Source organism: Bombus flavifrons, chromosome 16, assembly GCF_040668555.2.
Source record: "Bombus flavifrons isolate JBK064 chromosome 16, iyBomFlav1_principal, whole genome shotgun sequence".
NCBI classification, from domain to species: Eukaryota; Metazoa; Arthropoda; class Insecta; order Hymenoptera; family Apidae; genus Bombus; species Bombus flavifrons.
Window position 1 is genome coordinate 6,704,145 of NC_138457.1, and position 15,031 is coordinate 6,719,175.

The following is a 15,031-nucleotide window of genomic DNA, read 5'->3' on the forward strand; positions in this document are numbered from 1 at the left end:
GCGATGGCTGCTACTTGTGTGCAACTCAGACCGCGTTCCCAAGCTACGTCAAAATCGTTTCCATGCACATGCACGCGATTCGATGACTCTGTGCTTTAATCTAACTTCACTTTACACGAGTTTACACTAATGAAGTTTGTATGGATCTTCAAAGATAATTGCACAAGTCTAAATCAAGCTTGCTCTGACCTAATCCTAGCGAAACTGTACCATCAATCGAAGTCGAAATGAGCTATTTATTCGGTGTGCTGATTGATGCGAGCTGATTGACTCGAGCGGGACAATACTTTTAAATCCAAGACAAAATGAGTCGAGATCTTGTTTGAGATCTTTAGCTGAGTAATACCGATTCAAACCTAGTTGAATTAAGCCGAATTATGCGAAACCTAGCTATGGAAATCGAGTCAAACTGGGTCGAACCTAGTCAATTCGAATCAAACTGAGTCAAACTCGGCTAAAAAGTCTGAGCCAAAGTGATTCAAACCTAGACAAGTTGAGTCAAATTGAGTCAAATCCAGTTAAAGTCGAGAAAAACTCAGTCTTAAACCCAGCTAAAGTCGAGCCAAACCCAGATAGAGTCGAGCCAAACTGAGTCAAACCCAGCTAAAGTCGAGCTAAACTCAGTCTCAAACCCAGCTAAAGTCGAGCCAAACTGAGTCAAACGCAGCTAAAGTCGAGCCAAAGTGACTCAAACCTGGACAAGTTGAGCCAAACGCAGTCAAACCTAGCGAAGAGAAGTCAAAACGAGTCAAATCTAATTGAGCCAGGTTGTAATTTAAAACGCCTATTATTGCTATTCCTGTATCTGTGGCCCTATTATCCCTAGATTTCTGCATCTATACGTAATAACACATTAATTTCGTATGATATATGTTACAGCTTTTCCCGGTACTAGTGATGCTAGTTATGATAACCTGCGCTGTCTATCAGATTTTAACATCGGTGTTCAAAGTAGCTATACTAAGCCTAGTAGTCGCTTGCTATTTATCCATCAGCATCTACGAAGCCATATACGAAAGAGATGTAGAATTGACTGGAAGATGGTTAGCAGGTGTTCTGGTGATTTTCTTTATGACGTGTCTCATTGCTCATTCCCAACACACAGAAGCTACTTACAGGTAATACCTTTCACTCGCAATAAAATTAATACTCAGATCCATTAACAAGTAACGGCTTCATCACAATCTTACGAATACGATCATTTCTCTAAATTTGGGTGAATTTTTTGGAAAGCTTACAAATTGAAATAAAATACCAATATTCCTGCCAATCGCTATTTCTTCGAATTGGGAAAAATGACGAATGAAAAATGTCGGTAAATGCAGGTTGGACTTCTTGTGGAAATTGCAAGCAACTGAGGAGAAAGAAGAAATGGAGCACCTGAAAGCCTACAACCAAAAGCTGCTGGCCAACATACTTCCGGAACACGTGGCTGCCCACTTCTTATCTACGGTTAATTCAGACGTAAGAACGTTAACAATCTATTTATACAAAAGAAATCGTATAAATTTTATCGGTCGATAATTAAGATTCGCGAAGACCAACAAAATCTATCACTTCTTCTATCGTAATTATAGTAAACTATGGAACTAATATCTTTGCTACTGAAGATATCTCGTATCTGTCACTTAATAGAAACTAGAAAAACAAGCGTTGAAAATCTCAACTCCGATAGTTAAACGAACTGTATTCGATTTCATAGTGGAAAATTGGGTGTCCCGATATTTTTAATTGGATCGCAACTCTTCTCTGCCCGTCAGCTTATCAACATTCTTCCATGTAATTAACGATCGCAGGAATTGTACCACGAGCAGTGCGACTTCGTTTGCATAATGTTCGCCTCGATACCTAACTTTTCCGAGTTTTACGTGGAGCTCGAGGCGAATAACGAGGGCGTCGAGTGTCTCAGGCTGTTGAACGAGATCATCGCCGATTTCGACGAGCTTCTAGCTGAAGAGCCGTACAAATACATCGAGAAGATCAAGAGCACTGGTGCCACGTACATGGCTGCATCCGGTGAGAACCTACACCACCAGCTATCCCTTTCTTTTTTCTTTTTTTTGTACACCTCCCTTCTACCCGATTACACTATTCAACGAGGCACTGATTAAAATTCGCAACGTCGTATCTCCTGTGTTTCTCTTCCTTTCTCCTATTGCTACATATTTTTTAATGCCAACAGAGGACCAGCTTTATCTTTTTCAGGGGAAAAATTACGTATTTTCCGTGTCACAGGCTACCAGTCTGTTCTATACTGTTTTTTTTATTTTTTTCCTTATATTTTCGAATCTCTTCGGCAAATCTTTCGCGACCTAGTTTCTTGTATTGTTTGTTTCGTTTTTCGAAAATTCTGAATTCTTCGTGATGAAACATTGGGAAAAATTTTGCAAGTTTTTCTTTTTTACAGAAGAATTGGGTATTTTTTAAAGAGATCACATTTTCTCGTTACTGAATATTCAGTGATTCAAAGTATATGTTACGTTAGTGGTAATGTACTGCGTTAAATCTGTTCAAGCATCTCGTTGTAAATCTTTTTATCGGAAGAATTCGAGCATTTTCCTGGCAATTTATTTTAAGAGAAAAGAGAGGCCCGGCAATTTTTAATCTTCTAAGAGAATTTTCCTTTGTACTCTTTCGGTAGGATTAACGAAGAACACCTGCGACATGAAAGATTACAAACACGTAACCGCGATGGCAGACTACGCGCTCAGGATACGCGAACAGCTGGCGTCTGTTAATGAACACAGCTTTAACAACTTCCGGTTGCGTGTGGGCATCAATATTGGACCGGTAACGTCGATCAATTTCGCACTAGCTGTACGACACTCATCGAAACATCTACTTTCGTCCAGAACTAAACACTCAGCAAAATTCTATAAACTTCAACAGAACATGAGTATTAGACAAACTCCCTGAAATTCCTCTACTCCGAAATAAGCTTAAAATCTCCTACATTCTAAAAATTTGGTAATGTTGTAATTTGAAACTGTCCTGGTGTACAATAAAACGTGGTAAATATTGGGTTGGCAACTAAGTCATTCACCTAATGATAAAATCCGCAATTACTTAGCTGCCAATCCAATATATCTAAACCAAAAATCGAATATTAAAAAAGAAAAGAAAATGGAATCCCATTAAACAGATGTTAGAACCTATTCTCATATACGGTGAACCATAGAACGAAAAGTTTCTCCGGATTCCAAAATTAAATTTCCACAAAGAAAAGCCCCAATAAACGAACTTTCCCTCCTTTCCTCGTATACGATAGAAGTTAAAAAAAATGAATCCCCATTAAAGAAATGTTAGAACCTATTCTCATATACGGTGAACCATAGAACGAAAAGTTTCTCCGGATTCCAAAATTAAATTTCCACAAAGAAAAGCCCCAATAAACAAACTTTCCCTCCTTTCCTCGTATACGATAGAAGTTAAAAAAAAAGAAAGAAAAAAAAAAAATTTCTAAAACGGGTGCAGAGTAAAAATCAAATTTGTCCGAGAAGAAATCCCAGTGGATGATATATTTTTTTTGAACTTGTTCCAATGTAGGTCGTCGCCGGGGTGATAGGCGCCCGAAAGCCGCAGTACGATATTTGGGGTAACGCGGTAAATGTGGCCTCGAGGATGGAGTCTACAGGCGTGTTGGATGGGATTCAGGTCACCCAGGAAGTTCGCGACATCCTAATCGCCAAAGGATATCCGCTCACCTGTCGTGGTACCATTCAGGTGAAAGGCAAGGGTAGCATGGTCACTTATTTCCTGGATGGTCCTCGTGAGCCAACCAAGGCCAGCAATATCAACAGCAATAGCAACGAGGAGAAAATCAGCTCTGTAACGAATGGTAATTTCGATGGACCTGTCTCGCCTACCGTCGACGTCTGAACCATCTTTTTATCTCGTATGGTCCATAGGGACCGAGAGAGAATTTATGGAACGAGAACAACATTTTTCTGTAGGGGAAAAAATATTCCTATTTTTCCGGATGTGCGAAGAATTTTCGAACGGCGAAAACTGATTGTAAATGAGAAAAGGATACGCTGTCTTTTGGGTGAAATAGTCAGCTTCTGGATTCAGCTTCGTAATATCTTTGCTGAAGCAAAAAAAAAAAAAAAAAAAAAAGAAATTTGAGGAAAGAAAGAAATCCAAAAGCAAATAAAGAAAACGCAAAATTACGCGGAGGAGATCAAACGGACTCTCAGAGGAAATGCAAAGAAATCAAAATTCAAAGGAATTTAACTTTTTAACGAAAACACGATCGAACGATAGTTGTGGCAACGTTGCAATGAGAAATCATGTTTATAGACACGAGACAGACAGACGATAATAATCGTTTCCTATATTGCTCGTGTTCTTTCTCCGATCGATAGAAGCAAGACAAATTCATTGGAAATATAAATAATATCGTGTCTGAAGTTGAAGATGAAAGGAGAGATCAAGATCCTATGCATAGTATTTTTCCAAACAGTCGAATCATCTGTACACTACTTAACCGTTAGAAGAGGGATAGAAAGGAGGAACATTAACGTTAGAACTACTTAACCCGTCGGGAAAAAACGTCTCTTTTTGTCGTTAATATTGGGTTGGCAACTAAGTGATTGCGGATTATGTCGATGCCCCCTAATGGCAAAATCCGCAATCACTTAGTTGCCAAGCCAATAGAAACACGCAAGTGTTTTTTCAAGGATATCGATATTCCTCGCAAAGTCTTGAACTTTTTTTTAACACTCTGTATATATCACGTTATCATTACTTTCATGGTATTTAGAGATATGGTATTTAGAGGTTGGCAATTCTGGTGTTAAATTATTTCGCTGTCTGTTCGCCTGTCCTACGATCCACCGACTACCGTCCCCAATGACGATGAGAATCGATTTCTAAGATTCGTCGAGTAGTTGTGAGTGGAACACGCAGGCGAGAAATCGTGTAAGCTCAAACTAACTTCCACTATGTATCTCACCAATACAGCGCGCTATATACAGCATCGTGTAGTGCGTGTCGTACTTAAGCCGTATCTCGCTATTCTCTCTGATTAGCTACTTCGGTTGCATTCTAATCCGGGGAATATGATCCTTCTAAGTTGTCAGCCGTATCAATTTACAGGCTTTGGGATCAAGTAACTAATTCAGTGGTCAAATATCGTAATGGAGATGTATATCTGCAGAATAGAAACGCTCGAGTACGATTCGACGAATTGGTTTTCTAAGAGGATTGTAATTTAGAAAATTGGTTCTCCAAAGGGAAGGTATTATGAAAGTATAATTTGACAAATTTCTCTTCTTTTTTGTCTTGTATTATTTAAAATACGTGGTCGCATTAGTGGATAAGATCTGTAGAAATTTATTTAGACAGCTATAATTCCACTTGCGTTCGATTTGAATAAATTATCAAATAATTTTCCAATTTCCCACTTTTCTAATTTTCAAACGATCCTACAATCGATTGTCCTGGTTTTCGAATAGCCCGCGCTCCAGCTTTCCACTCCAACGTACCAAGAAAAATATAATCTTCGATATGGTTCGACGCGGTGTCAATTCTCAGAAAATCATGTCGATCTGTTCGAGCGATATTTGACCAAGTAAAAGAACGCGATTACACATTCGAAGGTGGTAATTTGATATCTGGCTGTCAGCTCGTTACGCCCATTCTTCTAGTCAATACACGAAAGATTAATAGGAGACGCTCGATACAACGAAACCGTGGCTGGGTTCTTCATACTGAAATTTCGTTGGAAAAAAAAGACAGAACGAGATGGGACCACGGCAAGTTTCTACGAATGAGTTCACGGCGAAGACGAACGAAAGAAAGAAAAAAGAGAAAGAAACGTACTCGAAGAAAAGAGAAAAAAAGACTCACTATTTTTACATTTCTCTTTTTTTAACTCTAATTCATCGACAAGATTAATCGTCGATTAATGAGTTTTTTAATCACGTGTAAAGATCATCTTCTATATATATACCTATACATATATATACATAGAATATATATTTAAAAATATATATATATATATTCTGAAAATATTTTAGATAAGAGAATACACGCGTTTCTGCACAGTGTAATTTGGTCTGATAGTAGATAGTGTTTATCGACTAAACAATGCCGCGTATGGTTGCACTAACGATACCTTCTAAGCAACCGCAACTGTGTTCTATAAGTCAATAACGTGTTACTACAGAATTCTTTCGTAATTTTCTGTTCATTCGGTGAGAAATGTAGTAATACGATTTTTTATTCTTCTCAATAAAATGAGAAATGTTTTATTGAAAATATTTCCAATACAGAACGTAGTACTACGTTTATCGAGACTTTGCGTTTATTAAAAGATTTGTGGCTGTCGCAGAGCGGATTCTCACACTTGGCACAATTCTACGTAATACTGTTCGAAGCTTTCGGGTGGAAACTCAAAAGGAACCTGTTTCCAACGTTTCGCCAGTATTGCGGCTGACAGCGACGGGCCAGGACACGAACACGATTCACTGCGTTTTTAAACTGCGAAGCAGCTGGTAAAAGAAATTTCTTTTGGACTCGGTTTCTACCAGAGAGCCTCGAACCGTGTCGTGTTCGTACTCTTGCGAGTGTTAAGCGTGATCAAGATTTAATATTTCAAATTTTGTAATAATTCCAAATTTCTTAATTTTCGACTTTTATCATTTTTCAATTTTTTAACTCAACTTCTCCAATTTCTTCAAGCTGCCGAGTCCTCTAATTTTTAATTTCCTTACTAATTTTATCGCTCTCCGCATTTCTATATTCGCTAAGGAAAAAAAAAAAAAAAAAAAAACGTATTACTACGTTCGTAAATGTTTAGCTACGTATTTTCATTTCAGTTAGAAAACTGTTAAATAATCTACAGATGCGAAATTTCCTAAGCGATCTAAATGCCTAAACTCTTCTTTATTTTGTATCACCGTACGATACTTTGAAGAGGCAACGTCCGTGTCGTGTATGCAAGGCGAGTCAAAAGTCACGTCACGCTGTGCAATTTAAATGAAAAAATTCCCAACGAAGATTATATTATAATTATGAATAAGCGACGCAAGATCGATGTTCTGACATAGTCAATAAAGTAATGGAAAATCGGAGCCTGGTGCGCTGATTCAATTACGTGTATTAGCAAATTTAGCAAAATTTTGATCACTAGAATCTAGTGACATTTTCCTATCTATCGATAAATTGCGCGTTTCTATGCGTTTCTAGGAAATTGAAAGATGCAAACGTTTCTCACGTTTCATGCATTCAATGTACACGATATACAAAAATTACGTATCCAAAAGTTACGAAACAAAGTGCTTTCTCAGTTTTTTTCATAGAATTGTGAAACTTCCAGATATTCGCAGTTTATCTGCCAACGATATTCAAACCTCTGATTGAATTATTCGTAATTTAATATTTTCTCCTTCTTTTTATCAAAATTTCTTCCTTTCTTTTACAAATCTTACTTTTCTTAGAATGCTTTAATTCCTATAAGTATGTGACTTAACGATACGATGAAATTAAAATTTCATTTGACGAAAGATATTTCGTACGCAGTGAATCGATGATAATATTTAAAGATATTACGACACCAGGCTCTGTACAAAGAGAAACTTAGAAACGAATTAATCGTCGTGCGTAGTGTCTGTCGTGATCGTGATGGATGTGAAACCTTCCAAAGAGTCTAATTAGTCGTCAATTGAAGTTGATCTTGAGCTGATAGAGCGAGCCTATAATTCAATGTTTCCTCTTGGCAAAAGAAATTGTATTTTGATGTTGCTGGCGGGTCCAGCCGTTGATAAATGTTAATCGACGTTACGATCGAACCAACCGCGGGCCATCGTTCGATAGATCGAATTAAGATCGACTTACAGATGCTTCGATGAAAAATTATCCAAATATTTTTCAATAGCTTTTCTACCCTTACAACTTCATTTTTGCCGATTAAAAATATTAAATCGTACACGAACGTGTCATTTCTCCCTTCTTATTAAAATATTATACTATTGCAACGTTAAAATATTGAAACGTTCCAATATCAAAGTTCTTTCATCGAGGCATTAAAGTACGAATTGCTATCGTTCTTTTCTTAAGATTTCTTCGATCGAGAAAGAGATCTATCGAAGCACCTGTAACTTAATATTACAAAAAAATAAGCTAAAATTTGTCATATCAAGTCTAAGTGTGCAAAAGCCCAACGATGTGTTAGCTTTCTAGCGATAAACCGTTTCAAGCGAGTTCTCGCTGTTATGGCTGGTGTTGTAGAGATCCTTCGTCAAGGCGTTCGTTAAAAAAAGAAGAAAATTCTGGAAGAACGAAAGTCTCCGTAGAGATCGGAGAAACGAAAATCGAATAAAATCTGACTTTCCGACGAAAAATTATTTTTCGAACCTCTCTGCGATACTCGTCTTAGAATGAGAATGGAAACTAGTCAATTTGAGATGAAGATGAGGATGCGTCAGGCTTTCGCCAGATTCGAGGATAATCGTTACTCTTCCTCCGTCTTTCGTGTAATTTCTCGATGGCCTAATCGCAGCAACCTGGAGTCCATACTGAACGTGTATCATAGTTATTAATCGCGGCATGTGATTTGCCAGGAATAACATGAAATAAATTTTTATTAAAAAAACAAAACCAGCTACAATGGATCGAATCATTTTATACCTTTCTACGAAAATTCACACCCACGAAATCCCCGACAAGTTCACTCCTCTAATGATTAATTACCTAAAGATTTTTAAAACAGTACGAGTTTACGGTAGTACGAACTATTTTACGAAAAAGATTGATATCCGACGATGTTAAAAATCTAAGCATAATGCAGATACTCGCTGGAAAAATCAACGAGACTAATAATAAAATCAATGAATTAGAAAGAGAAAAGAGCTATAAGCAAATATCTTGTAATATACAGTAGCATAATCTGCAATTTATTATAAAATAATTGATCCTAGCAGAATTTATTATAAAAGAAGATTGCTAAATATGATAGGCATTTTCCAATACTAATCGAATAAAATCATTTAATTAATTTTCATAGAATTTGATACTTCTTCAAGCCAAATAAATCCTTTGATAGATCTAACGAAGGATATTATTCGATACATAATTAATATATGTATCACGTACATCGATACTGGCGCTATCGAAGAAAGAAGAGCCATTTTATGTTACAACAATAACGAGTAAATTTTCTCGTTTAACTTGACAGGAATTAAAAAAGAACCTGACTTTTAAGTAAGTATTAAATGAGAATTTTAAATATCACGTACAGTGATGTAGGTGTTATTCAAGAAAAAAGAACATTTTATTTTTTAATTAGCACGAGTAAATGAACGAATATCGATAATATAATATAATGTTTAATATGAATTTTATCTGTCTGATTATTTAATAGCTTAACTTATTTCACAGTAACGTCATCGATTGCCGTTAGGCTTTTTTTCCCTTTTTGTTCCAACTAATTGATAGTATTAAAGAAGCGTGAATTTAGTATTAGCTTGTAGAAACTATTAAAATGATAAAAATGTATATCGTATTAAATCGTTGAAGGCGCCAATTTACGATAAAAATTAAGAAATTGTTCAATTTGATTTTGTCATAATGGAAAAACCGACCTTTGCTATGTCAAAAAATCGTTACCGTTTGATTGACATTTCGTCACCTTGTCAAGCTTTATATAAGGAACACGGAAGTCGCGCGCGAGCTCTTTTGTGCCTGAACTTCCGGAGAGTGAACATCGAAGAGGAAGTTAAATAAAAGGTAAATAAAAAAAAATATCAAATAATAACATTGAAGCCAGTAATTTGTAACGTCTAAACCATTAATTCACAACACTTAAGCTATTAATTTATAACATTTAAGCAATTAATTTCTAACATTTAAACTATTAATTTATTACATATAAGCCATTAATTTATAACATTTAAGCTATTAATTTATAACATTTAAATTGTTATTTTATACAATTAAGCCATTAATTTCTAACATTTAAACTATTAATTTGTAACATTTAAGCCATTAATTTATAACATTTAAGCAATTAATTTACAACATTTAAACTGTTATTTATAACATTTAAGCCATTAATTTATAACATTTAAACTATTAATTTATAACATTTAAGGCATTAATTTATAACATTTAAGCAACTAATTTATAACATTTAAACTATTAATTAATACCATTTACACCATTAATTTATAACATTTAAGCAATTAATTTATAACATTTAAACTATTAATTAATACCATTTACACCATTAATTTATAACATTTAAGCAATTAATTTACAACATTTAAACTGTTATTTTATACATTTAAACTATTAATTTATTACATATAAGCTATTAATATATAACATTTAAGCTATTAATTTATAACATTTAAACTGTTATTTATAACATTTAAGCCATTAATTTATAACATTTAAGCAATTAATTTATAACATTTAAATTGTTATTTTATACAATTAAGCCATTAATTTCTAACATTTAAACTATTAATTTGTAACATTTAAGCCATTAATTTATAACATTTAAGCAATTAATTTACAACATTTAAACTGTTATTTATAACATTTAAGCCATTAATTTATAACATTTAAGCAATTAATTTATAACATTTAAATTGTTATTTTATACAATTAAGCCATTAATTTATAACATTTAAGCAATTAATTTATAACATTTAAATTGTTATTTTATACAATTAAGCCATTAATTTCTAACATTTAAACTATTAATTTGTAACATTTAAGCCATTAATTTATAACATTTAAGCAATTAATTTACAACATTTAAACTGTTATTTTATACATTTAAGCTATTAATTTATAACATTTAAACTATTAATTTATAACATTTAAGGCATTAATTTATAACATTTAAGCAACTAATTTATAACATTTAAACTATTAATTAATACCATTTACACCATTAATTTATAACATTTAAGCAATTAATTTATAACATTTAAACTGTTATTTTATACATTTAAGCCACTAATTTATAACATTTAAACTATTCATTTATAACATTTAAGTAATTAATTTGTAACTCTACATTCATTGATTTAAATCAGTACCATCAATTCGTAGTGAGTGAATTAATGATTTATTTTGTTTTATTTTATTAACGAAATCTTTCAGGTCCCTGAAGTGCTATTTTATTACTATATAGCATCCTTTTTTAATTTTAAATACAGTACTTAATTTCTCATTTCACTATTTTGTATAAAAGCAGTGGTAACACAAGGTGTAATATTAAGATGTAATTTTCTATGTCTGCTAAAAACCAAGGAAACAACACCATATTCATGGAATCAAGGAAGCAAGTGTAGTTTAACCGAAGGCAACGACATCTTATCTGTAGCTACACATGAGTCAGAGGACATTTCAAATCATGTTGTTGTTTCGCCTCGGAGTACCAAAACCGTTAGATTACAAGTAATGTAAGAACAAATAAACTGCGGACAAAACAATGCCGCCGCTACAATGTCGCTTTATTATAAAATAATTTTACATCTCTGCTTCCAATGCTTAAAAACTGTTTATGTAAATGGGACCCGAAAGTAGTTACCTCCTCGTGGTGGGTCCCGGTAATTGGTATCGTTTTCCAAATAATAATACACCAAGTACTATTTTGAATATTAGTATTATTATTTGAAAACGATATCAAGCTAAAAACTACATGAGTATAGTCTGGTCTTGATCATCCAAAATAGTTTTGGTGATCTAGACTGGACTAATAACCCCCCGCGGGGGCACCGTGGGACATCGTGGGACATCGCAGGACACCGTGGGATGCGAGCGTTTTAGCCTTAATTAATCATAAGGTAGATACCTATGTTATGTGCATTGTAAGCTCATTCTGTACAAAGATACTTATCTATCTTGGAACGAAAAATAAAGATCTGGTCTCTCTTGATCCCCTCGCTTACCACACTGAAAAAATTGTTCCCGCGATATATCGGTTCACGGTCGCTCAGTTCTTTCAAACCGTAGCGTGACGTACTCGCTCGCGCGTATTCCGGGTGCGTGCGGGTCAACGTGCACTGGACAAATCTTTGGATTCGTAAGTCGCCCCAGGCACACCTCTGTGGTTAGTAACTGCTCGAAAACTGCCCGTCGTTTGCCTCGAATCACGGGAGTTGTCATCGCACTGGTGATACCTGCGATCCGCGATACTGTCCGATTGGTACTTCGGTACTCGGGCAGAGACCTGCATTTCACGTCCTCCGTAATCCTGTTCAAGTGGCGATCTCGCGGGGGTGGACCCCACTGTTCAGTTGGGGCCTTGCCTTCGTAATCCTGTTCAGCGGTCCCTCCCCGGGTTCTCACTTGTTTCAGTTGGAGTGTGTTAAATTGCAGGCCTGTTTGCTTGGTCACTAGTATCATCGGTCGGTGCCTTCGACCGTGATAAGATCCAGTCGACTTGACAGGTATCGAGTGAAGGTCAATGCTTGGGCTTTCCGCTGAACCTTAGAGTTATCTGGTGCACGGGAGTACGTCGCGTAGGTTTGTTAGTTCTTTCGAGAGATCGCGATCTCGTTCGTTTCGGGCGCGCCGCGATTTTTTTCTTTATCGTCTGATACATCGGGCATCTTCTTGTTTTCCCATTTTTAAGGGAAACTTATTGAAATCACGTTATATAACTTTTCAATATCTTCAATATCTTATAGCGTCGCAAAAGTAGAACGTTAAACAATTTAGTACAGCGACTCGTATGTCCCTTCTGCAAGACACGAAATGGTATATACAGTGTCAGCAGCTTCATTTTCTTCTTTTCGTTCCAAGTTAGATAAATGTGTCTTCGATACCGAATGCTGCCAGTAGGGATGCGAATTATTGTATAATATTTGTACTGATCGATGTAATCGTTATGTGGGAGATAGATGTTGCGTTACGTATGCTTTGTTCTACGTTTGTAAAGATTCATGTAAGCGCTGCGTTGGAGATATATGTTTCGCAGTTAGACTACGAAACAACTATTTCTTTACGCAGGCCCATGGTCAAGTAGAGTCAAAACTCGACATTCTGCCAATAGGTTGAATGTCGAGATCGATGTGTAGTTTTTAAATAACCCATGGGCGGGTCTCGTGCGTAGTCACCTCCTCGTGGTGAGACCTGGTAATTGGCATCGATTTTCAAAAATTAATCAGTCGATTAATCTTTGGAAAACGATACCAAGCCAAGAACTACGCACCAGTCCAGTTTAGATCACCAAAAGCCTCTAAAAGAATTTTGGTGATCTAGACTGGACTAATAACCCCCCGCGGGGGCACCGTGGGACATCGCAGGACACCGTGGGATGCGAGCGTTTTAGCCTTAATTAATCATAAGATAGATACCTATGTTATGTACATTGTAAGCTCATTCTGTACAAAGATACTTATCTATCTTGGAACGAAAAATAAAGATCTCGTCTCTCTTGATCCCCTCGCTTACCACACTGGAAAAATTGTTCCCGCGATATATCGGTTCACGGTCGCTCAGTTCTTTCAAACCGTAGCGTGACGTACTCGCTCGCGTGTATTCCGGGTACGTGCGGGTCAACGTGCACTGGACAAATCTTTGGATTCGTAAGTCGCCCCAGGCACACCTCTGTGGTTAGTAACTGCTCGAAAACTGCCCGTCGTTTGCCTCGAATCACGGGAGTTGTCATCGCACTGGTGATACCTGCGATCCGCGATACTGTCCGATTGGTACTTCGGTACTCGGGCAGAGACCTGCATTTCACGTCCTCCGTAATCCTGTTTAAGTGAAAAACTCGCGGGCGGGGGGACCCCACTGTGCAGTTGGGGTAATGCCTTCGTAATCCTGTTCAGCGGTCCATCCTCGTGAGTGGACCCCACTGTGCAGTTGAGGCCTCTTGCCTTCGTAATCCTGTTCAGCGGTCCCTCCCCGGGTACTCACTTGTTTCAGTTGGAGTGTGTTAAATTGCAGGCCTGTTTGCTTGGTCACTAGTATCATCGGTCTTTGCCATCGACCGTGATAAGATCCAGTCGACTTGACAGGTATCGAGTGAAGGTCAATGCTTGGGCTTTCCGCTGAGCCTTAGAGTTATCTGGTGCACGGGAGTACGTCGCGTAGGTTTGTTAGTTCTTTCGAGAGATCGCGATCTCGTTCGTTTCGGGCGCGCCGCGATTTTTTCCTTTATCGTCTGATACATCGGGCATCTTCTTGTTTTCCCATTTTTAAGGGAAACTTATTGAAATCACGTTATATAACTTTTCAATATCTTCAATATCTTATAGTGTCGCAAAAGTAGAACGTTAAACAGTTTAGTACAGCGACTCGTATGTCCCTTCTGCAAGACACGAGATGGTATATACAGTGTCAGTAGCTTCATTTTCTTCTTTTCGTTCCAAGTTAGATAAATGTGTCTTCGATACCGAATGCTGCCAGTAGGGATGCGAATTATTGTATAATATTTGTACTGATCGATGTAATCGTTGTGTGGGAGATAGATGTTGCGTTACGTATGCTTTGTTCTACGTTTGTAAAGATTCATGTAAGCGCTGCGTTGGAGATATGTGTTTCGCAGTTAGACTACGAAACAACTATTTCTTTACGCAGGCCCATGGTCAAGTAGAGTCAAAACTCGACATTCTGCCAGTAGGTTGAATGTCGAGATCGATGTGTAGTGTTAAATAACCCATGGGCGGGTCTCGTGCGTAGTCACCTCCTCGTGGTGAGACCTGGTAATTGGCATCGTTTCTCAAAAATTAACCAGTCGATTAATCTTTGGAAAACGATACCAAGCCAAGAACTACGCAACAGTCCAGTTTGGATCACCAAAAGCCTGTAAAAGAATTTTGGATGATCTAGACTGGACTGCACCGTCGGACACCGTTGGACACCGTGGGATATGTCTTGACTATGTCGAATCTATTCTGAGCCCATTCTGTACAGTGATACTTATCTCACTTGGAACGAGATATAAAAATCTATTCTTTTTTTCCACTGAATCTTGCAGTTATTTTGTGCACAAGAGTGCGTCACATGAGTCCATCGATTCTTTTGAAAGATCCCGATGTATGAAATTATTCTCTTATTTCGAATG

General features: G+C 36.7%; 1 protein-coding gene and 1 long non-coding RNA gene across 2 annotated transcripts in view; one reads left to right on the plus strand and one right to left on the minus strand.

Annotated features, from left to right (window-relative positions):
• The window catches only part of LOC138188224 (adenylate cyclase type 6), a 93,950-nt gene extending 89,459 nt beyond the window's left edge, over positions 1-4,491 (plus strand). The window contains exons 18-22 of the mRNA XM_069129807.1: positions 880-1,118; positions 1,326-1,464; positions 1,797-2,016; positions 2,642-2,790; positions 3,547-4,491. Of these exons, the coding sequence (XP_068985908.1) occupies positions 880-1,118; positions 1,326-1,464; positions 1,797-2,016; positions 2,642-2,790; positions 3,547-3,879 (1,080 nt within the window). The 3' untranslated portion in view covers positions 3,880-4,491. The remainder of the gene's footprint in view (positions 1-879; positions 1,119-1,325; positions 1,465-1,796; positions 2,017-2,641; positions 2,791-3,546) is intronic.
• Positions 1-15,031, minus strand: part of LOC138188226 (uncharacterized) — a 123,363-nt gene that overhangs the window by 89,549 nt on the left and 18,783 nt on the right. The gene's annotated exons all lie outside the window — the stretch shown is intronic.